The following is a 24,653-nucleotide window of genomic DNA, read 5'->3' as shown; positions in this document are numbered from 1 at the left end:
ATTGTATCTTTTTCTCTTATTATCTTTTAATTAGTACTTATTTATTTTTTTATTCCTAGCAAAATTTATCTCTTATATTTTATCGGGTGCTTATTTATCTATTTTTATCTTAAAAATCTGAATAATATTAGTTAAATATTTATAGTAAGCAGGATTCATCAGACCAATATTAGTTAAATACTACCTTTTGCGATTGGTACAAAGAACTGCAATACTTTATGTACTTAGTACCAATATTAATTATAACTTAAAAGTAAATTAATTAGGATTATAGTTCTAAAATGATTTCATTATATTTTCTGTATTATTAATGACTTGATTATGAGTACGTGATTTTGTTTACTTTACGGATTATAAGAGAAAACGAAACAATAATTTGTTACTCCATATAAGATTAGTTTGCATTGGACACAAAAATTAAGTTAAAAAAAAATGAAATCAAACAAAATTTACACACCAGATTCATCAACCCAAGTGGCGGCTACATGGAGTGGAGTTATCTGCACATGCCCATTGCTCAATGTCAATTCATGAGCAGAGACAAGTGCCTCATTCGTCTTGTGGGTAATCCATAAACCAATGATCATCACCAAATGCAACCAATAATTCAAAAAAATATCCTAGAACATTCATAGTTCATAACCCTCAAACGCAATTCACAAGACTGATTACTCAATCGTAATGCAACCAAATTCGTTGCGAGACCAATTTTGATGGTCTTAATCGATTTGCATAATTTTTCCTTTTTTCTGTGAAAAATTTAATGGGTCATATGATTAAATCTCGTAAAATTAGGTCTATTTATAATGTTTTATGATTGAAAGTTTAACTTAGGCTAAACTCTAAGGGTTTTTTTTAAATAAAAAAATCATACTAATCATTAAAGTATGACTCAATGTTTATCTGATGTTTATATTTTATCTTTAATTTGATTTTATCTTTCCTCGATTATTTTTTAATTATTAGAGTGTTTGATTTTCGATGGAGTTGTATATATTAATAATTAATTAATTAAAATATCTACGTGGCACCTAATTATCTACGTGGCATTTGATTTTTTAATATAATTCAAAAAGAAATTAGAAATCTTATTTTTCATTGGCCGAAACCATTAGTAATCCTATGTGGCGCTCTAATATTTCAGCAAATATGCCTCCTTTATTTATATATGTATATGTATATTAGATTTTAATATGAAAACTGAAAAATAAAAAATACTCGTAAGAAAGTTTTCCTAACCCTATAGTCTGGTTGAATTAATTCTTTGAAAATTTCCTAGTTTGACCAGGATACATTAATTTTCCTACACAGATAACAATTATAGACGTGTAGGATTTCTTTTTAATTATTGAATGATACGTACCACGTATAAAACCTGCGTTTCTCGAACCTTAAACCCACATCCTTCTTCATCCTCACCAAATCTTGTATCCTGGGTCTAAGATCCAAACTCTGTGCACTTTAATTTACTATGGGACCCAAAAGAAGTAAAGTAATGAGCACTCTGGATTCAAAAGATCATCAGATTGATCGATTGAGTTCACTTCCGGACAATCTCCTTATAGATATTCTCTCTCGTCTTCCTCTCAAATCTGCCGCCATAACCTCTGTCTTATCCCGCCAATGGCGTTATATCTGGACCCAGATTACCAATATTGTCTTGGACATGGCTTCACGAACTAGCTGGAATTGGAATGGATGTGTCTTCACGACTGCCAATGGCATTCTTTGGCAGCTTACCTCTCCGAAAATTCACCGTTTTGAACTTTGTTTACCTTTTTCTACCAAGGGGATGAAGAAAGTTCGTTTTTCGTATGTAGAATCATGGATTCATGATATATGTGTCCGAAATACAGATTACATCCAGGTACAAGGTTCTTGCATGTGGGATAATTATCCAATACCGACTTGTATTCTTCAGTGTCAATCTTTGGTAGTCCTTCAATTGATTGGAGGTATTTCTATAAAAGTACCTCATGGTGGACTTGTTGTTAGTCTTCCTAAACTTAAGAAATTTAATTTCTCTGTGGAGGTTTTGGATTGTGAATTGTTGGCCAAACTTTTTAGGTCTTGTCCACTTTTGGAAGATTTAACTCTGGCGGGTGAATTTTTGGAGAGTGAACAATGTTTTGATTTATCAGTTCATAATCTCAAAATATTGGTTATTAAGGCGAGTGTTTATCCACAACCTAAACACGAAAAATTTGTGATCAATGCGTCAAAGCTTCAAGAAATTACATTATGTGGTACTAATTTGGATTTTGTTCGTTTTGTCAATTATTCGAATGCCTTAATCACAGCAAATATTCGGTTAAAGTCTATTTTAATGGACAAAGTTGATTATCTTAGTCGAACAACGGATTTGGCTCGGTTGATTTCTAGTGTAAGCTCCCTTAATCTGAATTCCACTATTTTAAAGGCTTTTACAGAGTTGGAGACTGATCTTCTTCCGGTGTTTGATAATTTGTCTAGTCTAAGCATTACGTTGGGTGATGGTTATGGTAGCTGGAATGATATGCTTCAATTTCTAAGGCGGTCTCCGAAATTAGAGTTCCTTCGTATATCATTGCCACAAGTATTCAGATGGGATATATCAGAACAATGGTCTGGTTGTTGGAGTCGGTTGAAAAGGATAGGGATAAAATACATTAATGGGACTGATGCTGATGTTGAGATGATCAAGTACTTGTTGAATCATGCAAAAGAATTAGAGGTATTATCGGTTTATGTTCGTGTACCGGGTAATAACAAAGCAAAAATGTCATTTTTACGTGAGAAATTGTTTGGACTTCAGAAGTACTCAACATGTAAAATCAAATTTTATGGTCGGTATGGACTTCATTCCCCGCCAATGACCAATGAAGTAGGACTGTAGGAGTATTCGTGTTACAGTTAATAAATAAATAAGTCTTTTATGTGAGTGTAGTCATCGTTTTTCTACTTCTAGCTTTTGTAGTCATTGTTTTTCAGCTTTTTTACGGAGTACTACGTAATAATTAAGTTTCTTGTGTGAGTGTAGTCATTGTTTTTCTACTTCTTTTTAATAAATAAGTTTTTGTGCAAGTCCTTTTTCGATATCTTGCATCTTTAATTCCAAGTACAGCGCTTTCCCGACCTAGTTACATGTAACGTAACATAGAAAAAGGATGTGATGATATTTAATTTTGTATTGATTGGTTTAATGTGAGAAATTGAAACAAATTCAATATTTTTTCAAAGACAAAAACAAGGGGAGGGGGCTTTATTTGTTACAAACAATCTGTTGGAAATGCCCCAAAATTATAGTTATTGGGTTAATAGATTATGGGATCATGATTAATAATATTTCTTAATTTTAGCTACATGAATATTATTAGTGGGTACTGGGTAGTAATGGGTTATTCCACATAATGTAGTATGTTTTATGAGCCTATATATAAGGCCGTTTAATATAACTTAATTAATTGGATTGAATGAAATAATAGTATAATTTTGCTACATACTTACCCCTCTCATCTCCATTATAATTTCAACATGGTATCAAAGCTTCGGGTTAGATCCGGAAAAAGAGAAGAAAAGAGATGAAAAAAAGAGAAAGTGATCATGAGAGAGAAATGGCGTATTAAAAAATATTTGAGTGAAAAAAAAAGAAGCAATGTAGCTTGATTTCAATGTTTGTGAGCAATACTTTTGTTTTTCGAGTGATTTTTTGCATTTAACCATGGAAGTAATGGTTAGAAAGTGTAATCACCGCAGAGACGATTTCGAAGTTTATAGCAATCGTGAAACAAGTCAATATGGTAAATTTGCATGACTACGTCAAAGGTGTTGATGGAGAGATATGCTGCATTGATTGAATGTTGGTGATAATTATGTGCAGCTGAAGGCCCATTATGCTATGTTGAATGTTGGCTGCTACCAATTTTGGTGCAAGGGAGTGGGTTGGAAATGCTCCCAAAATTATAGTTAGTGGGCTAATGGATCATGGGATCATGATTCATAATATTTTTTAATTTTAGGTACATGAATATTATTAGTGGGTAGTAATGGGTTAGTGGGTTATTATACTCCACATAATATAGTATGTTTTATGAGCCTATAAAGGTCGTTTAATATAACTTAATTAATTGGATTGAATGAAATAATAGTATAATTTTGCTACATTCTTTCCCCTCTTTCATCTCCATTATAATTTCAACACAATCCTGATAAGCATATGCACAAATACATAATAATAATAATAATAATAATAATAATAATAATAATAATAATAATAATAATAATAATAATAATAATAATAATAAACATCGGCCTAATGTGCGGGATATCCTTTGGTGATCATGCGGTGTCATGTGCTGGCATCGTGGGTATTAAACATCGGCACAATGTGGTTCGGGATACCCTTGTTGATGTTTGTTATCGCTCTGGGATTTTGGCGCGGAAAGAGGTTGATGTTGGTATATCTGGAGGGAACGATGGGGCACTCCGACCAGCAGACGTGTTTCTCTAATCTTGGGATCGGGGTCATGATGTGTGTGTTGACTTGACGGGATCATCCCCTTTGACACAGTCTGGGTTAGCTGGATTTGTCCCGGGCCGGGTTGTGGCTGATGCAGCTATTCGGAAACGGGTCAAGTACGAAGCACGTTGCAGAGCCATTGGTTATGGCTTTCTTCCGTTCTCTTTCTCTTCTTTGGGGGAGCCGGATAAGGAAGCTGTAGCATTGCTGAAGCGGATTCAGAAGTTTAATTTTCTAGGACTCAGGACATTGGGGCCCGTGCTGCGGCTCATATTTTCACTAGGATAGGCTTTGCTATAGCCAGAGGAGTTGGGGCCCAGATTGTATCTCGGCTTCCCACTAACTATTTGTAAATTATTTGACTTTGTTAGCATTTGATTTATAATAATAATAATAATAATAATAATAATAATAATAATAATAATAATAATAATAATAATAATGGATAAGCGGGTCAAGTACGAAACACGTTACAGGGCCATTGGTTATGGCTTTCTTCCATTCTCCTTCTCTTCTTTGGGGGAGCTGGATAAGGATGTTGTTGCGTTGCTAAAGCGGATTCAGAAGTTTTCTAGGACGCAGGACATTGGGGCTCGTGTTGCTGCTCATGTTTTCACCAGTATAGGTTTTGCTATAGCCAGAGGAGTGGGGCCCATATTGTATCTCGGCTTCCTACTAATTATTTGTAAAATGTTTGACTTTATTAGCATTTGATTTATAATAATAACAAGCAGGATGTGCAAGGTGAAGGATCAAAGGCAAGCGAGTAATTGGTTTAGTTTTTCTTCCCCCCACCCCTGTTTGGATGCAAGGTAGTGTTTGAATTGTAAAGTTAAAGGGAGGGGCAGTTTTTGGTAGTCTAGACTTGGGTAGTTTAGTTGTTTGTGTTTTCCTATGGTTCGGGCTGCAAGTTTTTGGGTAAGGACCTTAAACGATGATATGCTAATATAATATTCTCCGTTTATGCGTAAAAAAAATTTATAATAATAATAATAATAATAATAATAATAATAATAATAATAATAATAATAATAATAATAATAATAATAATAATAATAATAATAATAATAATAATAATATTCTTCGTCCTGCAGATATTTTGCTTTACTCATGGGATGGCGGTCTAGATGTGTGTGTTGACTTGACTGGGTCTTCCCCTGTGACGCAATCGGGGTTGTCAGGCTTCGTTCCGGGTCGGGTTGTGGCGGTTGCAGCGCAACGGAAGCAGGATAAGTATGCGGCACGTTGTAGGGCTTTGGGTTACGGTTTCTTTCCTTTTTCCTTCTCTTCTTTTGGGGAATTAGAGAAAGGGGCTGTTTCTTTGCTGAAGCGGGTCCAGACGTACTCCAGGGCTCAGGACATTGGGGCGCGGGCAGCTGCCCACATTTTCAGCAGGATCGGGTTCGCCATAGCTAGAGGAGTGGGGGCCCAGATTGTATCTCGGCTCCCCTCCAACTTCTTGTAGTTCATTTGATCTTTGTAGCTTGTTAAGCTTGTAACGTTTTGGTGTTTTCCCATAATAATAATAATAATAATAATAATAATAATAATAATAATAATAATAATAATAATAATAATAATAATAAATAAATAAATAATAATAATAATAAATCTGAGAATTAAGCAAATAACAAATCCGTACAGAGTAGAATCAAGTAATAATTAATTTGTAGAAAATGTTTCAACCTTAATTTGTAGAATGTCTTTGATTATGTTTAGAAAGAAAGTTTCCAGCCCTGAATCATATTTATCATCTTCCAACTTCAATACATTTACCGTAGTAGTCATCGTGGTCATTAGATCAACAAGTCTGGACCTGTTCAGTTCATCCCAACGGAAATCACTATTCATCCTTTTCAATACAAGAACCTTTAAATTAGGACAACATTCCACAAATTTCTTCAACCCTATCCAGCTTGTGGGGTAATTATCCAAACCAACTTCAAGTTTAGTAAGACAATGGAGGATCGGAAGGTTTCTAGAACTTACACAACAACTAAGAGGACCTAGCACATTACCACTCAAACATAGAAATTTAATACCAACAATCGATCGAATCATCTCCAACCCATGGTTTACGAAATTACACCATTGTAATTTCCCTGTTCTAATATAAACTCTGGCTTCAACTAAACCAGTTGGGATCGTCAGAAAGATAAACGCTGGAATTTTTGAAGTTGTAGAACTAACAACATGAAATTGTTCGAGTTTAGGTGCATCGATCAATACCCTAAAGTATGGCCTATTATTATACCAACCATATACCTTTTTCTTAATATCCAAATATAATCGCAGAAACTTTAAATTCTTTGCATATATAGGCATCGAATGTTGATCAATCTGGTGTTTCAAGACTATTTTCCCTTGAAAGTGCACATCTTCTAAAAGAGGGCAAGACGTGAGAAGATTATTCAATAACTGAAGATCTAGAGACGATTCATTTCCAGATATTTGTAGCTTGATCAAGTTAGGGAGACGAATTCCGTTGCTCGGTAAATTTAAACGGAAATTACCATCCAACAGGATGAGGACTTGGATTGTCGGGGTTTGGAGGATGATAGGTGGTAAATAGAAGCGGTTATGGAGCTCTAATTTTAGTTTGAGTTCCTTGGTACGCCGAAAACGACAAATCTCTGTAACCCAGATTCTTAACATATCATTGAAGTAAATTCGGGATTGGTAGACTCGGCGGCTGCAATCGAACTCGAAAGCAGTGATTTTTTGCGAAAACATAAGTTGTGAAATCGGAACGAAAGAGGAATAGGTAGGGAGGTAACCTACAAGGCGTAAGGTGGTGACTTCTTTCCAGAGAAAGCTCCATCGATGCGATAAAATATGAGTAGCAGCAACTTGTTTGATGGGTAGACGATTCAGAATGTTGATGAGAAGATCATCTGGGAGAGAACTCAATCGGTCTTCTTCCTCTCTCTTCATTGTCAAATAAATTTAATTTACGAGTTTTTGAGTTTTTATTTTATTTTATATACTTCTATCAGCTAGAGTTTTAGATGAGTTTAGCTAGAGTTTTAGATGAGTTACATGCTATTCGAGTATTAGAGCCCTAATCGTTCTCTGTCATCACTATTTCGCCAACTCTGGTTGTACCCTCCAAAAATACTATTTCGCCACACAAATTCTTATTTACAATGGGTGTACAATAAATATTGTACACCGAAATAAAAGTTAACTCAAAATGCTTAAAAGTTAAGCTTATATATGTAAAAGTTGTCTATTTTTAGGTGATTAATTTTTTCATTTTAGTAAAACTTATTTCTTCAAAATCACTTATAATGTATAAAATTAATCATTTAATCATTTCTATCAACTTTTTTTTACTAATATAAAAGTTAATCAAAACTAGGTTAAAGTTACGAGAAAAGGGGTAAAAGTTATCTTGGTGTACAATAAATTTATTGTGCACCTTGTGCGCGCAAGACCTTTTGATTTCGCCAACTCTGGCTGTACCCTCCATAAAAACGATGAGCTTGTATTATTTGTTCTTTCTGGTTAAACTGTTTGTTATTTCGTGTTGTTTTTTAAATTTAACATAAAGTTGTTCATAATTGTTGTATTGTTTGTTCTTTCTTCTGAAATTTTATGTTCTTTTTTATATTGTTTGTTTTTTTTTTGAATTATTTGTTCTTTCTTGTTTATTTGTTTATTCATAATGAAATTAAGATTTTCATTGATCTTTTATGTTTTTACAAGAGTCTGTATTGTTTGTTCTTTCTTTTTTGTATTGTTTATTCTTTCATGTTTTTTTAAATTCATAATTGTTGTATTGTTTGTTTTTTTTCTGGAATATGTTCTTTTTTATATTATTTTTTTGTTGAATTGTTTGTTTTTTCTTGTTTATTTGTTTGTTCATAATAATCATGTGGTTAATGTTCATAATGAAATTGTTCATACTTTTTGTTTTATTTGTTCATACCTTTTGTATACTTTGTTATTTCTTGTTCTATTACTGAGCATCTTATAAACCCTTGCATTCTCATCATTTTCAAATCAGTAAATGTTCATTTTTAAATTAGTTGTGATCATCATATTAAATTACATACTATTTTCATTTTCAATCTACAACAATTAGAAAATTGAAACCGTGAAAGTCAAATATTGTGTTCAAATCACACTTCATACACACATTCAAAAGTATAAGAACTCAAGGCTACATCAAAAACAAGATTCAATATTGAAGATATAGAAAAATAAGTGGATGATTTCTACCAACATCTTATAATTCAAGTACAAACTTATATAGGCAATGCCTAAAATGTTTAATTTTTTTGGTAAAATATGTCATTTGACATGTTTTAATTGCTCGATATATGTTCAAAGTAATAACATAGTAATGCAATAACTAATTTCATTAACTACTCATTGCACAATTAGTATATAAATATTCATTTCTAAATTGGTTGAATAAATGAGGATTGTCAAATATTTAGATAAACGGTCATATTTGAATGAGTAGATAAATGTTCATTTCCAAATACATAAATAAATGTTCATTTCCAAAATAGGAAATGTTCATTTCCGGTATAGTAAATGTTCATTGCCAAATAAATAAATAAATGTTCATTTTCGAAATAGTAACTGTTTGTTTTGGATGGGGGTACAACCAACTCTGGCTATACCCGGGTATAACCAAAATTTTGCTCTATTACCCCAAAAGTTGAAGCCCAAAACGACAGGCTTTTATTTATCTTTCTTATATTGCCCTTTTATATATTAGGAACTCTTGAACATACTGAATCCACGTGATATCCTAGTAAGATTCAAACGGCTTAAAAGTACTTTTAAATGTTATTTAATGGCGTGTTTTTAATAGCGCTTTGCTCCTTTCGCTATTAAAGGTATTTAAAACAACATATTGTACAATGCTTATTGAAAAAAAAACTTTCATATGTACGAGATATTATAGCACTCTTCAAACACCCGTCGTCATATTATAAATTTATTATAGGAATTTTAACAAAGACGCTATTGAAACTTATATAAAATAATAAAAAAAAATTAAGAAATGAACCGCCTAAGTTTTCTTCCCTCGCCTTAGCTTAACAAAAACAAAAAAAGAATCGCCGCCCAACTTTCTTTTCAAACCCTCAAAACCTAAGAACTTCAACTTCTCTCACATGTAACTATTCTCAAATTGCAAACCTTGTTCGGCCATCTGGGTGGATTTTGCATCTACTATTTTGCAATTTTAGATCTTGTGGTAGGTAAGGAAATATTAATTCATCCGTCAATAATCTTTCGTTTGAAATTCGTTCTTTCATATTTTGGGTTAAATTTGAAGAATTAGGGATTTGTTTATTATTGGGGTGAATTGGAAGCTCAATGAATATCAATTATTGATAAATTTTATTTCATTTTTCGTATGAATTTAGGTTTTTTAATTGCGTTATGGAGTCGTGTTAAATTGATGAATTCGGCATTTGAACTTCAATCAGGAATTCAAGAACGACTATTTATCTCTCCTTCTCTGGAATCGGAGTTTCATCTCATTTCAAGTATTAATTCTCTCTTCTTCAAGATCTGATTTTTTCCCCTGTTTTATGAGTAATTGTTGAGAGTTTGTATTATTTTATATGTTATCATGATTATGAGTAATTCTCCAGCAATGTTTCTGCTTTTGAGTAGTATGCGAAGTACATGATACTTGAAAGATAGAGGTTCTTATTGTAGAATATCTTACATTAGTACTACGTATATCTTAATCCTCTAATTTACACAAACTATTTAAATAAAAGTTATTCGTAAATTCTTGGTTTTTTCAGATTTGAGTATGAATATTATTTATTGTTTGATGTATGAGGTTCTTTTGTATTACATAGTTTAGAGCATCAATTCTATATCTCTGAGTAATACTGTAATATAAGTGTTGTTTACATATTCTTTATTCTGGTGTTTTTTCTAATTAATTATATAATTTTGGACACTTTTGTCACATATTGTTGAGATGACATTATGACATAAGATACTGAATATAAGTGGAGTGTAGTAGCAGTATTTACATGGTAATAATACTTCTTTTTTAGAGGATACTGCTTTGTAGTATGCTTTATTTTCAGTCAGATGATAACAGAATATTCAAGCAATATCTCGTCTTTATTCTATGAATCAATTTAGCTCGTTTCTCACTCAGACTTTATAGTTCGAAGCATCTGTCAGGAAATCTATCAATCTTTGGACTTCAAATTCATTACCTAACTGCTGTTTACAACAGATTAATAGCTTAGAAAACAATATTTTCTATCATTTTGAGTCTAAAGGAAGTAAACAAGTTTTTCTATCAATTTGAGTCTAAAAGGAAGTAAACAAGCTTGTTTTTAATTCATTGTGTTCAAAAGTTTGTATTTCTTTTTCCTGCCAGCTATGTATCTTGTATTTCAGTTAATTAGTTTATGTGTTCCAATTTTTTTGAGTTTGGTACTAGACTTGTTTCCAATTCACTAATCATAGTTGACGATGACTATATGATCTTAAGATAGCTCAGTTAGTTAAACTCTTTCCTGTTGGCATACTGTGAGCTTAAGATAGCTTAGTTAGTTAAATGTCATGATTCATGGATAAGCTGCTGAAAAATCTTGGGATATGTATCTATTTGTTTGCTAGTCCAGATTGTATTCTATTATTATTTCTTGATAAATGAACTATGGAACTACTATCACAAATTTCTCTTAGCTCGCATGCATGTATTACTTTATGTTTACTTTTTGTGCATATGCATGTTATTGGTGTTATGTCAAACATCTCCCAAATCGGTTTTGATATTGACTGAATCCGTGAGATGATAAATGGATTGGTAAGGCGATCCTTCTTCAGTTGATAAACCTGGTCGCCGAAATTTGTCTTGACATGAGAAACTGCTGTTAAATAAGCTGTCTTTGTAGATTCTTTTTGGGTAATAGTGGGAGTTAGAGGTTAACGTTCTTTAGTTTCAAAAGCATCCTTGCACAAAATTTAATGGTTTTGTTTGTGTAGAATGGTCTTTGTGTGCCATAACCTATAGAAATAACAAAATGTCCTTTATTATAAGTTTTTTCATGTTATTTTTTTAGATTTTGAGGTGAACAATGTTGTTGCTGAAGCAAATAATGGTGTGCCTTGGATAGCAACTCTTTTATATCAGGGATTCTTTAGAGTAGCAGTTGCTCTAAAATTCTGCATTTACTTTCGGCAATTTTTTTTTCTGAGTTGTTATGAGCTAATGTTATTCCGGACCGATATCTGCAAACCATGAGCTTTTAGATAAATAAAATTTACATTTTTTACTTCTATCATGTACTCTTTGTTCTGTTATGGACTCGCTTCTGCTGTGAACGTATGCTGGGAATTTCATACATCGCTAGTGCAAAGAACTCACAAATTCACCCATAACCTGATAACAATACACACACAAATTATCTCTGCCTTTCTTCTTATTTATACAAAGCTGAGTATATGACATTTAATGCTTTTCTTGTTTTCTAGCAGCAACGACATTGTGTGCTCTCTTCTTGCTTCTCCTGTCCTGCTTCTACTGTCCTGATGTTGTACTTTCTTGTTGTCTACTGATGTGTCGCTATGTCGATTGGTCGGCTGCTCTTGTTGTTGGTTTCACCTATGTCAATTAGTACGGTTCATGTCAGTTAGTTGCCTAACTAGTCAACAAATACTAACTTATCCGTTTGTTTGTCACACTCGTAACCTATTAATAAGAATCCTTCCCTGCTAAGCAATGACATCCCAGATGAACCTCTTGGTTTCTGAGTCCGTTTTTTCAAGGCATCCATCTCGGATCCATATCTGAAACTTCAATTTATAATATATCCGCAAGGCATTATCTGCAATTCTTTTCTAAAATGTGAAGTTCATTTTTTTCATGAAATTCCCCTAAGGTTTCACTTAATGCACCAAATACACCCGTCTGTTTTGAATCGCATAATATACCCCTGAGGTTTCCGTACTGTTCACCAAATACACTTGCCTTCACATTCCATTAGTCCACCATTAAGTCATGCTCATAATTCACCAAATGCACCTATTTATAAACTTTTTGCATAATATACACCCATTTCTAAACTTATTTGCACTAAATACCCAAACTGCTTTTAAATTGCAGAATTTGATTATAATGGCTAGTTTTATTAAACCTAAGGATCAAAATAAAACCGTTATGTTCTTGTTGCTAGCTTATAAATATTGAAAGAATGAAGTAATGAATTAGCTAGTTAAAATCGGTAAAACTATACACACTATCAAACTGTAATCAACAAACTTGGTCAATCAATTGGGGTTTGGCTAGACTTGTTGACATCATGGAAGTTTAGAGTTTACATCACAGACACCAAACACAGTCACCAAGTTCCATGAGCAGAGTCATCATAAAATGGTGAAGATCATCTCTTACTACAAATTGAATCAAGATGACATTCTCAAATTAAGAAAAAACAAAAATTCGGCTTCAATGGTAATTCAAGTAATCTTCTACAACAAAATACAATTTATTTTCTCAGTAACTAATCTACATTTCCCAGTAATTGGCTTAGCATCTTGAGATGAAATGGCCTCGATCCTCTGCCTCATGAACCCTATCAGCCACATCCTTCCACACTAAGCTTGACAAATCAAGTCCATATAACTTATACTTAATCTTCCCATGCCTCTTTAGCAAACCACCACCACCGTGCGGATGTTTGATGTGTGATTTCGCAAATCGTTCACCTAATTAATCAAATTAATCAACCTAAAAGTTAAACCTAAAACAGAATAGCAGTAATTATCAAAGAAAAGTGAAATGCTCAAACAAGAAATCAATAAGCAATTGATTGAATTGAGTTATACTGTTAGCATAATATTTACCAGCCTTTTGATTTCATCAAGCTTCTTTCCCCGAGAAAGTCTGTCCGAAATTCCTTCGAATTTTACCCTAATACCTTAGTCAAGATCAGAAACAAGAACACGAGGATCATGTACCACCAATTACTCCAAATGGGTTATTGAGAATCCATTTTTTCGAAGAATTCAAGAACTAAACCGGATTTTTTGAAGTCCTTCAAACGAGTTAGAAAAGTTGCGGTTTTTAAAGCGGTTTCGTGAGAGAAATTGTAGTTGGTAATCAAATAATTCGGGATTTCAGAAGTGGGTTTTTCAAATTGGGTCACTACAGTAGAGAAAAGGGGGAAATTGGATAGTTTAGTGATATTTAAAGATTCATGTTTGAACGACAGAGATGATATTAGGGTTCTTCTTAAATAATGAAGAGTCATTGGTTTTGTTTGTCTTCAATAACAATTACAATAATTCTTAATCAGCCATATATTAAGGAAAAAAATTAATGTAATGCGTATTTTTTGCAAAAGAAATGGCAAAGAGGATGAAGGAGAGACTTTCATAGTTGCTTGCCTGCCAATTAAATTTGCTCAAGCTTCAAAATCTGTTCCTCAAGCTCTTTGGCGAATTGCCTGTTGGGTTTGAGCAACGGTAGGTTCCAATCTTTAGAGAGTTTGGAAGAAGCGTCACTGGAAATGGAGGAGTTGGAGAGTTGAACGGGTCACCGATGCCATCGACGGTGAACGGAGGAAGTCTAACTCTGGGCCGAGGTTGGCGACAATAGCGGGGGCGAAGGTGATGACGGCGGTGAGGAGTGGTGTTGGTTCAGTGGGAGGAGAGAGAAAGTTTGCAGATGAATGGGGATTTAAGCAAAGGAATCGCCCCAACCATTTGGTATTCATGATAATTTTTCACACAAAATTTACCCCTCAGGGAGGATATTTCTGAAAACAATCTTTTAGATATCTCTAGCTTCTTGACCTTTGGTATTCATGATGAATTTTGGTAGTGTCAACCGACAAGTGTCACGGTTTTCAAATTTGCCCCTCTATATATAGGGGAGTAATGTTTTCTCATTTTCACTTTTTACTTACTTGAATTACTTGAGCTCTGAAGAAGGCGCTTTTTAGCGAGAGAAAATCACCAACAGGCGATTTCCGGCCACCGTGACATTCATCTTGGATTCGACCTGTTCTTCGCGAAACTCACCCTATTCTTCATCAAAACTCATCCTATTCTTCGAGTCAGAACTTTGAGGTAAAACATAGGCCACGTGTTGCATTCTGATTGGCTCAAGTGGCGTGGTAATTTTTTCCACAACACGTTATCATTCCTCTGACTCAAATTAGAACAATAGCTAGATCAACGGGCTAATTGTTCCTTAAAAAGTATGTCGATGTGGTTTGTGCGTATATATGCAGGACAACTTATTTATGTTTAAGTTGGATTAGTGTAAACCTTTTAGCTAGTCTGGTTACCATATTAAAATATATTGAAATGGATGTAGTATTTAATAAAATTGATTATAGTATTACTAATTTAAAATCGGTTATTTCTGAAAATAGTCGAAGTTGTGATGGATTACCGTGGAAGTTGAATGACTAAAATCGAATTTGTTAATTAAAAGTGGTTTATGATCAAAATATTATAATGAATAAAATAAAGAGAACGATACATTACATTATTAGTAGCCGTTGGGAGTTGGGACGCGGAAAAACGTGTAAGGATTAGAGTTGTAATTGGTTAAGGTAACTAGCTAGCCCTAATAATATCTTGAGTTGATTTAGGAAAGTTTACATAAAATTGGAAACTTGACCACCAATCAACTTCTTTTCATTCGATACAATCTTAGTTGAATTGGTTTCCTAAGTCTACTTCTCTTCGGAAATTCAACAATTTTCAGGATCATTCCACTCCTATATATATTCATTCATACATTCCATTCTTCACATCAACCAATTAAGTAATTAACCCTAATCATCAACTTCATCTCTATATTCGATCCATATTCTTTTCCTGAATATATCCTAATGAAAATACGCGCTGCATACCATCAAGCTATGATGATGACCAGCAATGTCGATCCCACTCATCCTTTGCCTTCTTCTACTTGTACTACTCATCTTCATCTTCATCTTCATCCTGAAAACCCTAACAAGCCTTCTACTGATTCCTTAAACAATACCATCGATATCAACTCTGTTCCTGTCTCTATGGTTAAAAAACGCTCTAATGCCTTGGCTTTTGATCTAATTGATCTTCAAGATAAACCAAACCCTAAGAAGCATTGTTTCATGATGAAAGGCACTAATCTCACCTTAAAATTATTGCTTTCCGAACCACACCGGCCTTCTGATGATGATGATGACCAAAACAAGATCATCAATCCTGTTCCGGTTTCGATGGTCAACAACCATGGTGTTCGCATATTCCCACAGAATCCGCCCATCAGACGTTCCAGGCCCAAGAAATTAAAAACAACCTCTTGTTTTAACCAACAAGATCGTCGTCATTCAGATGATCAAGTGTTGGAATTATTGCGTCAACACATCAACACCAATAATTTGGAGTTTAAAGATGTAACTGATGCCAAATTAATCCTGGAGAAGAAGCTTACAGACAGTGATCTTAAAGATGATCAAGCACGATTGGCTATCCCTAAATTACAGACTACAGAGTTTCTAACTCCTGATGAGGAAACCTTTCTTGCTACTAAAATTGATGTCAACAAAAACAACAAGATCGATGTCAAGGTAATCATGGAGTCTAGTGTGTACAACATGTGTCTGAGTCGATGGAATTACGGTAACAACAATTCCAATTGGAAGTATGTTTTGAAGAATGAGTGGAAGAAACTGAAGATGGATAAGGATCTCAAGGCAGGGGATACCATTCGAATTGTGTCGTTTCGGTCTGAAAAGCGTCTGAATTTTGTAATACTAGGTCCTAAACGTCCAATCAAGTTGCAGGATGGTAGTTGTTTTAAATTGTTTGGGACTATTATGGAGACTAGCCCATGGTGGTAGTAATTAATTGTTTGTTACCCTAGCTTACCAATTAAGTTAGTCGATTGTTGATGCACATCCCTTAAATTTTGTAATTAATTAGTTTACTCATTAGGGTTTTGCTTGTTGTCAAACTTTCATGTTTAAAATTAATGAGTATGGTGCCTTTTTTTTAATCCTATACGGAGTATTAGTATTATTTTGTATACATTGGTTACAATTTCCTTTAATACTTTGTAGTATTAGATTTCGTTATGTTGTGAAGCAATACTAGTAAATTGAATTACTCCCCTGTTTGTTATTTCGTAATAGTGTAGATTATGTTCTGCGCATCAGTAGATTAAAAAGATTGATAAAGTATATATAAATAGAGGTCGACTTGCCATTGCAAAAGTTTGAAATATGATGCTAGCTAGCTTCTTTGTATTTTTTTAAAATTTTGGGGTAAAACAGAAACTGTACGCAGACGTACTTGATTCTGCTAGTTTTAGTAGAGCTGATATTGTAAGTCTGCAAACATACTTGATTCTGCTAGAGTTTTGAAATCATGGAGTATGTACTGCAAAAAAACCTATACAAGGACGTACTCTAATTAGAATAAGCCAATCAACAACTCAACTACTAGAGTAATACTAATCTATGTTCGTCAGGCAGGGGTCTAGTTACTAGTTAGGGACGCAGACTTTATAACAGTCAAGAGTAGTGCAAATATGCATATCGAGTTGTCGGCATTACCAGAATTAGCAACATCATTAATTACAGTGAGCTATAGACCAAAATTTTGGCATATGTCCATTGTCAACCTAGTACTGAGGACCATGCAGTTACTTCAGTATATTCGAGCTTTAGTACACAATGCCTGTCCGAAATGTACGTACCCCCATTCAGCTCTAAAACTGAGCTCCCTATCTAACTAGTACAATAAAACAGGCCAAATATATTGAACAATTAAACCAGTAACTATATACCCGTTTATGCTGCATTGTCACTTGTCAGCAACTCAGTATAACAGATTCAGATAAAATTCAGCTCTGTTTTGTTTTTTGATAGAATGTCAAACTAAACTTCGTAGCATCCTTAGGCAGACTTAATGCAAAAGTTGTCACTTATTAGAAAACTCTGTAACCTGAATTGATCTCACCGCGTTTCATGTACTAGAAAACTACGCAACCTTAAATTTATGTTTCTAGTTAGATTCGGAAAGTTTAATTTGTTGGGGGTATAAGATGAGTAAAAAGGAAGGGAATTCATCTTTTGGTCTAGGATTTCATAATTGCAAGTACTCTGATTGTTTGTACCACATTTTAATTTTAAGATAGTTCTATTGATACCAAATGTTTTTGTGGTTTGACCCAACCACTCGTGGTCCATTGGATAGGAGATGTTGGGGTGTCAAAATGGGCTCACCATTTTAACCCAAAAGCCAATAAAATCCACTCAAGCCCAATATCCCTTACAAGGCCTCAAAGGCCCAACAAGGCACTATATATACCCCTCAAAGGGCAAGGTAAAAGGGGTCATTCTCTAACCCTAGAGAAGCCACCCTACTCTCTCTCCCCTAAACACCTCATTTTATACATCAATTGTACTGACTTGAGCGTCGGAGGCTCCGCCTCGGGGACCCCCCCTTTGGCCCGGAGTTCATCTTGCAGGCACCGTACGTGATCGGAACTCAAGACATCAAGGACGCTCCTTCCATCGTTTCAACCCCGGAACAATTTGGCGCCGTCTGTGGGGATCGAGAGCAATAACCCATGAAAATCCACATTTTCATACTATTATGTTCAACCGCAAAAATGGCCGGAAATCTGAAATAGCCGACCAAAAATTACTGTTTGTCAACAAATTACGTTATAATGGGTAGTGTGGTGACAAATAATGTTGCTACAAATTGTTGCTACAGATTGTTACTACATTTTGGTGGCCCAGTAGCCTCAAGGCCAAGTAAAGATGCTTTCCCACTCTCCCAGATCTGCAAACTCATTTTCAGAATAAAGAGGATTCATTTTGCTTGAGTACAGATTTTTGGAGCCAGTAACAGCTCACGCGTGAAAGTTATGAATTTGGAAATAAAGCAAGTTTCCACAACTCAGACTCAACTGAGCCCACAATCACCTTGCACGATTGGTAACAACAGCATACATTGGCATGATGGCACTACATCACTTCCGAAGGTAAAAAGCCGCTTCGAGATTACAACTCGAACCGATGTTACAATCCGAGCCGATTTTAGAAGCACGTTCTTAAACAGATCTCCGGATTTGAAGAACGAGGTTAAAAATCACTCAAAGATTACAACTCGAATCGATGTTACAATCCGAGCCGAAGGTAAAAAGCCGCTCCGAGATTACAACTCGAACCGATGTTACAATCCGAGCCGATTTTAGAAGCACGTTCTTAAACAGATCTCCGGATTTGAAGAACGAGGTTAAAAATCGCTCAAAGATTACAACTCGAATCGATGTTACAATCCGAGCCGAAGGTAAAAATCCGAAGGTAAAAATCCGAAGGATAAAACCGAGCCGAAGGTAAAATCCGAGCCGAGATTACAACTCGAACCGATGTTACAATCCGAGCCGATTTTAGAAGCACGTTCTTAAACAGATCTCCGGATTTGAAGAACGAGGTTAAAAATCACTCAAAGATTACAACTCGAATCGATGTTACAATCCGAGCCGAAGGTAAAAAGCCGCTCCGAGATTACAACTCGAACCGATGTTACAATCCGAGCCGATTTTAGAAGCACGTTCTTAAACAGATCTCCGGATTTGAAAACGAGGTTAAAAATCGCTCAAAGATTACAACTCGAATCGATGTTACAATCCGAGCCGAAGGTAAAAACCGAGCCGAAGGTAAAAATCCGAAGGATAAAACCGATCCGAAGGTAAAAATCCGAAGGATAAAACCGAGCCGAAGGTAAAAATCCGAAGGATAAAACCGACCCGAAGGTAAAAATCCGAAGGATAAATCCGAGCCGAAGGTAAAAATCCGAAGGTAAAAATCCGAAGGATAAAACCGAGCAGAAGGTAAAAATCCGAAGGATAAAACCGAGCCGAAGGTAAAAATCCGAAGGATAAAACCGATCCGAAGGTGAAAATCCGAAGGATAAAACCGAGCCGAAGGTAAAAATCCGAAGGATAAAACCGAGCCGAAGGTAAAAATCCGAAGGTAAAAATCCGAAGGATAAAACCGAGCCGAAGGTAAAAACCCGAAGGTAAAAAACCGAAGGTAAAATCCGAGCCGAGATTACAACTCGAACCGATGTTACAATCCGAGCCGATTTTAAAATTCTGAGCTGAAATTGACTTTCACTTGGAAGTGATCAAAATCAAAACCCAACCCATTTTTCAAATAGAATTGGGTCTGGGGGGCATTTGTTGGGGTGTCAAAATGGGGCTCACCATTTTAACCCAAAAGCCAATAAAATCCACTCAAGCCTAATATCCCTTACAAGGCCTCAAAGGCCCAACAAGGCACTATATATACCCCTCAAAGGGCAAGGTAAAAGGGGTCATTCTCTAACCCTAGAGAAGCCACCCTACTCTCTCTCCCCTAAACACCTCATTTTATACATCAATTGTACTGACTTGAGCGTCGGAGGCTCCGCCTCGGGGACCCCCCCTTTGGCCCGGAGTTCATCTTGCAGGCACCGTACGTGATCGGAACTCAAGACATCAATGACGCTCCTTCCATCGTTTCAACCCCGGAACAGGAGATACATGACTAAATCAGCTTATCACGCCATCAGGAAAATGCTAAACTGGAATTTTAACCAACTCATTCTTCCAGTAGCGAGGAGGCTTGAGCAAACAATCCTTTCTATCAATCCTACTTGAACTGCGTGCTGATTCTAAGATGAATAAAACCACAACACTTATTTAATTAAAGAATGATGTAGTCTATGAAAGTTCAATCTTCAGTAACCAATGCTAATTCCTTTTTCAATAAAATTGCACTTAGTCTGCAACCATAAAAGCATTTCAGATGCCTATAGTTGAAAAACAGAATGACAGAATGAGACCACTAAATAGGAAAATACAGATGGGTGACTGCTAGAAGGATGGCGCTTAGAAAGAATGATTCGTGGGTCATAGGTTTCTCCCTTGAGCTCTATACTCTCAATTCATTGCAGTTGAACTACTCATAAAATCACAATCCGTTAAGGACTCATGATGAAGGGATTTGAAGATCACTCATCAGAACGTTCAAACAAATGCAAAAGCTTGATCAGTCTGCAAATTAAAGTTGAATTATTGTCCTGCATTTTGCAATGCATTGTTAAATATCTGAAATTTACAATGGTAGACCATTCTTATTGCTTTGCATTGGTAACAACTAACAAGTCAAATTAGTGGATTAAGCTTATAACTATCAGTAACAATTTGTTTTCGAGACAGAATAATAAAGAAAACACCTTGTTACGATACTAGAGAAAAAATTAACAATCAAAATTGGTGCACTATTTTTCAATAGCACATATAATTGCATCATTCTACAATCTGTAGATTGAAGGACTAGACATAAGCATGCACAATGAGTCAAATTAAGAAGACTTACATAATAACCAGAAATGCTGCAAAAAGGTTGAAAGACTTACTCAAGCGCCAAGATCAAGAACTGGAATGCTACGATAGAAGCTAAGAGCTTTATCCGTCTGCCTCGACTCAGGAACGATCAGACTTAGCCAATTAAGTCACCAACACACTTAACTCATCCCACCATCACCATTAGTCCATTACTCTTCTCGTTATCGTCTCCTGCATTCATTAGTCTCTTAAATACAGAACCAAAGTTTCCAAACTGCTTGAAACCTTCCCCATTTTTGCCAATATCAACACACATCGCATCACCCAATTGCTTCATCATATCCTTTCTACAAAATTAGCAACCTATACAATTCAGTCACCACAGCTAGGGTTCTAACTTCTAAGGAGCTCTTGGGCATCGTCTAGCGCGGTTTGGAGCTCTAAAACCTGACCATAGCAGAAGCATACCTGACCTGACCATGTCTTGACCATAGCAGAAGCATACCCTTTTATCATAATATTCAGAGAATGACATGGGGTTTATGGAATTTGGGGACAAACTTAATTTGGAGACGATCAACGACCGAGGAAATGGTGGCTGCTGATCGGAGGGCACGGAAGAACTGACACAAATCCAGGGAGAAGGCTGTCTATACGATCCTCGTTCTGGCTGGAGATTCAATAGTCAGATAATAAGGCATCCTTAAACTTCACTGTAAGAAGAGCTGGATGCACATGAGGTGTTTGATAAAATGTGCAGCTGAAAAAGAAAACAGAACCCTTCCCACCAAAAGGTTTTGAATTTTGAGTTTTGCGCGGAGTATTAATGTTTTGGCGGGAGGGGTTTGTTGACTTTGGGGTCTTGATTTCTTTCCTTGACTTTTTTGTACATAAAATATTTTTAGGAACAAAATGTACTTTTACAGAGTACGTCCTATGTCCTTGTGTCATTGTGTGGTCAGGGTTCTTAAAATGTTGATGATTATTAATAAGGGTCACTCTTATTTACCCACTCTTAATTTCTCTCTTCATCCACCTCATCACCCTCTCCTAATAAGAGTTACCTATTAAAAAGTCCAAGAAATAACAATCTCTTAGTTACTCCCTCTTAAACACCTTTTACATACATTTATTTTTATTATTTTTTAACAAAAATGTCAAAAACAAATATAATATTTCCACAACCATCCACCTCACCCCACTCTTATGAGTTACCTCTTATTTAGAGGATGTCTTAATCAACCTCTAAATAAGAGGTAGCTAAGAGTTAGCTCCTTTTTATAGGTAAGAAAAAGGGACTCTATTGAACCAGCATCTAGCACGGGCTAAACCAGTCTAGCTCCGCAGGTCATCGCTTGAGCCACTCCCAAGCATTTTGCAGTTGATGGGGCTCGAACTTTTGACCTCCAAGTCACAAGGTGAGTTCCCCACCAACTCCACCAACTTATGTTGGTTATATTATATATTAAATGAAAGTAGTTTTAATTCAACATGTTCATATACAATATACTCACTGACTCTACTAGTCTTACATTTTTAACACTTTTAAAAGATAGTTACCGTCCTTATACATATTAATTATAATTTATAAACGTATTAAAAATTGTGATTTTAATAATATTACAAAAAAAAAAAAAAATAACGACGGATTTGAGCGACCGAAGTTTTAACCATCGCTAAGCTAGCGATGGATTTTGAGGATCTGTCGCAAGTTTCTTTCAACGACGGATAATAATTTATTTGTCGCAAGCTGAGCGACGGATTAATTAATCCGTTTCTAGTACAGCTACAGACTTTTATTTCCGTTGCTGGTCCAACGACAGATATTAATTTCCGAAGCTATACCAGCTACGGATTTTTATTTCCGTAGCTAGACCAGCTACAGATTTTTATTTCCGTAGCTAGACCAGCTACAAACTTTTATTTTCGTTGCTGGACTCAGCGATGGAAACTCCATTTCCGTTGCAAGATTTTTATTATTTTCTTTATTTAACTTAAACTGAAAATCGACAACCCAACTCACATAGTATATAAATAAATATTTAGGGTTATATTGCGCCTCTCTTCTCCTTTCTCTCAATAGCCCCTTCTCCCTCCTTTCTAATATCCACTCTGAATCGATCTTTCTCTTCCCATGTTAGACTTTGATGGGGTTTGCTGAGATCTTCGACGACAAGAAGGAACACATATCAATTGTCATTTTCTCTCTTTCTGGTCTCTATTCATTGATCTTTTTAGAGATGAGGAGAGAGAAAGAAGAGAAGTGGGTATTCTGAATTTTAATGGACGAATTGCATTTGCGTCTCTTACTTTGTATGGAATGTAAATATATGTAGTCAATTTGATCGATAGATGTAGATAGAAACTAAAATTAGGTAAGATATTTTAGATCTGGGTTTTGATTAGCTACATTCTTGTTTGTTTGATATTGGCATTATATATAATTAGATGTTGTAGTTTTTCTATTTTATTCTCTTTTTGCTATTAAAAATAATTTTGTTTCCTGATTTTATTGTTGTGTTTGAAATTTAAATGAGTTTCTTCTCTTGTTGATTTGTAAGCTAATTTGTGTTTTTTTTCTTTCCAACAGATGTTCTGATTCTGGGAAGCTAGAGTCTGAAGATGTTTTTGAGCAAAGAAGACGGAGAAAATCGAGATTGTGTTTACGTTAAGAATCTTAAGATATTACATATCAAGTTTGTATATAGTTCTATTATTTGTATATTACAAATCAAGTTTGTAATGCAATTGAAAAGTGTATATCTATAAAAACATCCGAAAGTTTATGGAATTCATTTTTGGAATTAGACTTGAATATGTTTTCTAACTTACTTAATTATAGTCTATTGCATCATAAATATTGACCAACACCAAACTAAATGAAAAGGCAAACAAAAAAGCAACAATTAGAGATTTTTTGGTTCTTTACCTAAAAATTCAGCGACGGAAATTTTTTAATCTATTTCTAAGACCAGCGACGAAACTAAATTTCCGTTTCTAAGACCAGCGACGGAAACTAAATTTCCGTTTCTAAGCCTAGAGACAGAAAACAAATTTTCCGTTTCTAAGTCTAGCAACGGATTTACAATCCGTTTCTAAAACGAGCAACGGAAATCAGAGACGGATCATTTTCTATCGCTAGCTAAGCGACAGTTTTACAGTTTTCCGTAGCTTAACTCATTTAGCGACAATGATTTTGCCAACGGAATGTATCTGTCGCTCAATCCGTTTCTAAACATATGCAGCAACGGATTTTGGTAATTTAGCAACAGATTTGGTTTGTCGCTATATCATTTTTTTTTTGTATAATAACCCGATATTGTTTATAATTTGGAACCGAATTGACCTGACCGATATGAACCCGACCCAATATGATATGAACCTGTTACAACGCGGCTAAACTCGTTTATGACCCGTCGTATTTCAACCCGAATCGACCCGACCCCACCCGTCTATAACCTGACCCGGTATGACCCAACCCTATATGACCCGAACTTATTACAACCCGGCTATACTCGTTTACAACCCGACCAACCTGACCCGACCCGATATGAACACGACATGATATGAACTCGTGTCTACCAACTCAAACCAAAACGATCATTTGATTTTCAACCCGACCCCAGGGGCGGAACTAAGGGAGGCTGTCAGGGGCCATGCCCCCCCCCCCCCCGGATATGTTTAATTATTAAATATGCACTATAAAAGCACATGTCTAGTATAGCTCATGTGGTTATTTTTCTTACAAATTAGACCTCATTGGAGGTATAAGGTTCAATTCTTATCTCCCTCCCTCAAATTTATATTTGA

General features: G+C 35.2%; 3 protein-coding genes and 2 long non-coding RNA genes across 6 annotated transcripts; 3 read left to right on the top strand and 2 right to left on the bottom strand.

The window, feature by feature from the left end:
* Window positions 1–1,418: 1,418 nt before the first annotated feature.
* Window positions 1,419–2,920, top strand: LOC110791559 (F-box/LRR-repeat protein At3g26922-like). Its single transcript, XM_021996309.2, has one exon. It carries the CDS (start codon window positions 1,472–1,474, stop codon window positions 2,873–2,875), a length of 1,404 nt encoding a protein of 467 aa, XP_021852001.2. The 5' UTR covers window positions 1,419–1,471; the 3' UTR covers window positions 2,876–2,920.
* Window positions 2,921–6,160: 3,240 nt separating this feature from the next.
* LOC130463633 (F-box protein At4g09920-like) lies at window positions 6,161–7,432 on the bottom strand. Its single transcript, XM_056832821.1, has one exon. The coding sequence runs from the start codon at window positions 7,430–7,432 to the stop codon at window positions 6,161–6,163; it is 1,272 nt and encodes a 423-aa protein (XP_056688799.1).
* A 1,978-nt stretch (window positions 7,433–9,410) lies between these two features.
* LOC130464192 (uncharacterized) lies at window positions 9,411–12,327 on the top strand. The gene is made up of 3 exons (XR_008924531.1): window positions 9,411–9,717; window positions 9,886–10,008; window positions 11,560–12,327. It is a non-coding gene; the product is annotated as an uncharacterized lncRNA (long non-coding RNA).
* A 535-nt stretch (window positions 12,328–12,862) lies between these two features.
* Window positions 12,863–21,873, bottom strand: LOC130464191 (uncharacterized). Its single transcript, XR_008924530.1, has 2 exons — window positions 20,915–21,873; window positions 12,863–13,204 (listed from the first exon to the last, which is right to left on the bottom strand). It is a non-coding gene; the product is annotated as an uncharacterized lncRNA (long non-coding RNA).
* On the top strand, window positions 13,245–19,257 carry LOC130464190 (uncharacterized). 2 transcript variants are annotated; one of them, XM_056833652.1, is made up of 2 exons: window positions 13,245–18,491; window positions 19,202–19,257. In XM_056833652.1, exon 1 carries the CDS (start codon window positions 15,343–15,345, stop codon window positions 16,336–16,338), a length of 996 nt encoding a protein of 331 aa, XP_056689630.1. In that variant the 5' UTR covers window positions 13,245–15,342; the 3' UTR covers window positions 16,339–18,491; window positions 19,202–19,257. The 2 variants fall into 2 exon arrangements, with proteins under 2 accessions (XP_056689630.1, XP_056689629.1); XM_056833651.1 differs by lacking the exon at window positions 19,202–19,257 and adding an exon at window positions 18,814–18,955.
* Window positions 21,874–24,653: the final 2,780 nt, after the last annotated feature.

This window comes from Spinacia oleracea, chromosome 6 (assembly GCF_020520425.1).
Source record: "Spinacia oleracea cultivar Varoflay chromosome 6, BTI_SOV_V1, whole genome shotgun sequence".
NCBI lineage: Eukaryota > Viridiplantae > Streptophyta > Magnoliopsida > Caryophyllales > Amaranthaceae > Spinacia > Spinacia oleracea.
The sequence above is the reverse complement of the archived record's forward strand: the minus strand, read 5'-3'. Positions and strand labels throughout refer to the sequence as shown.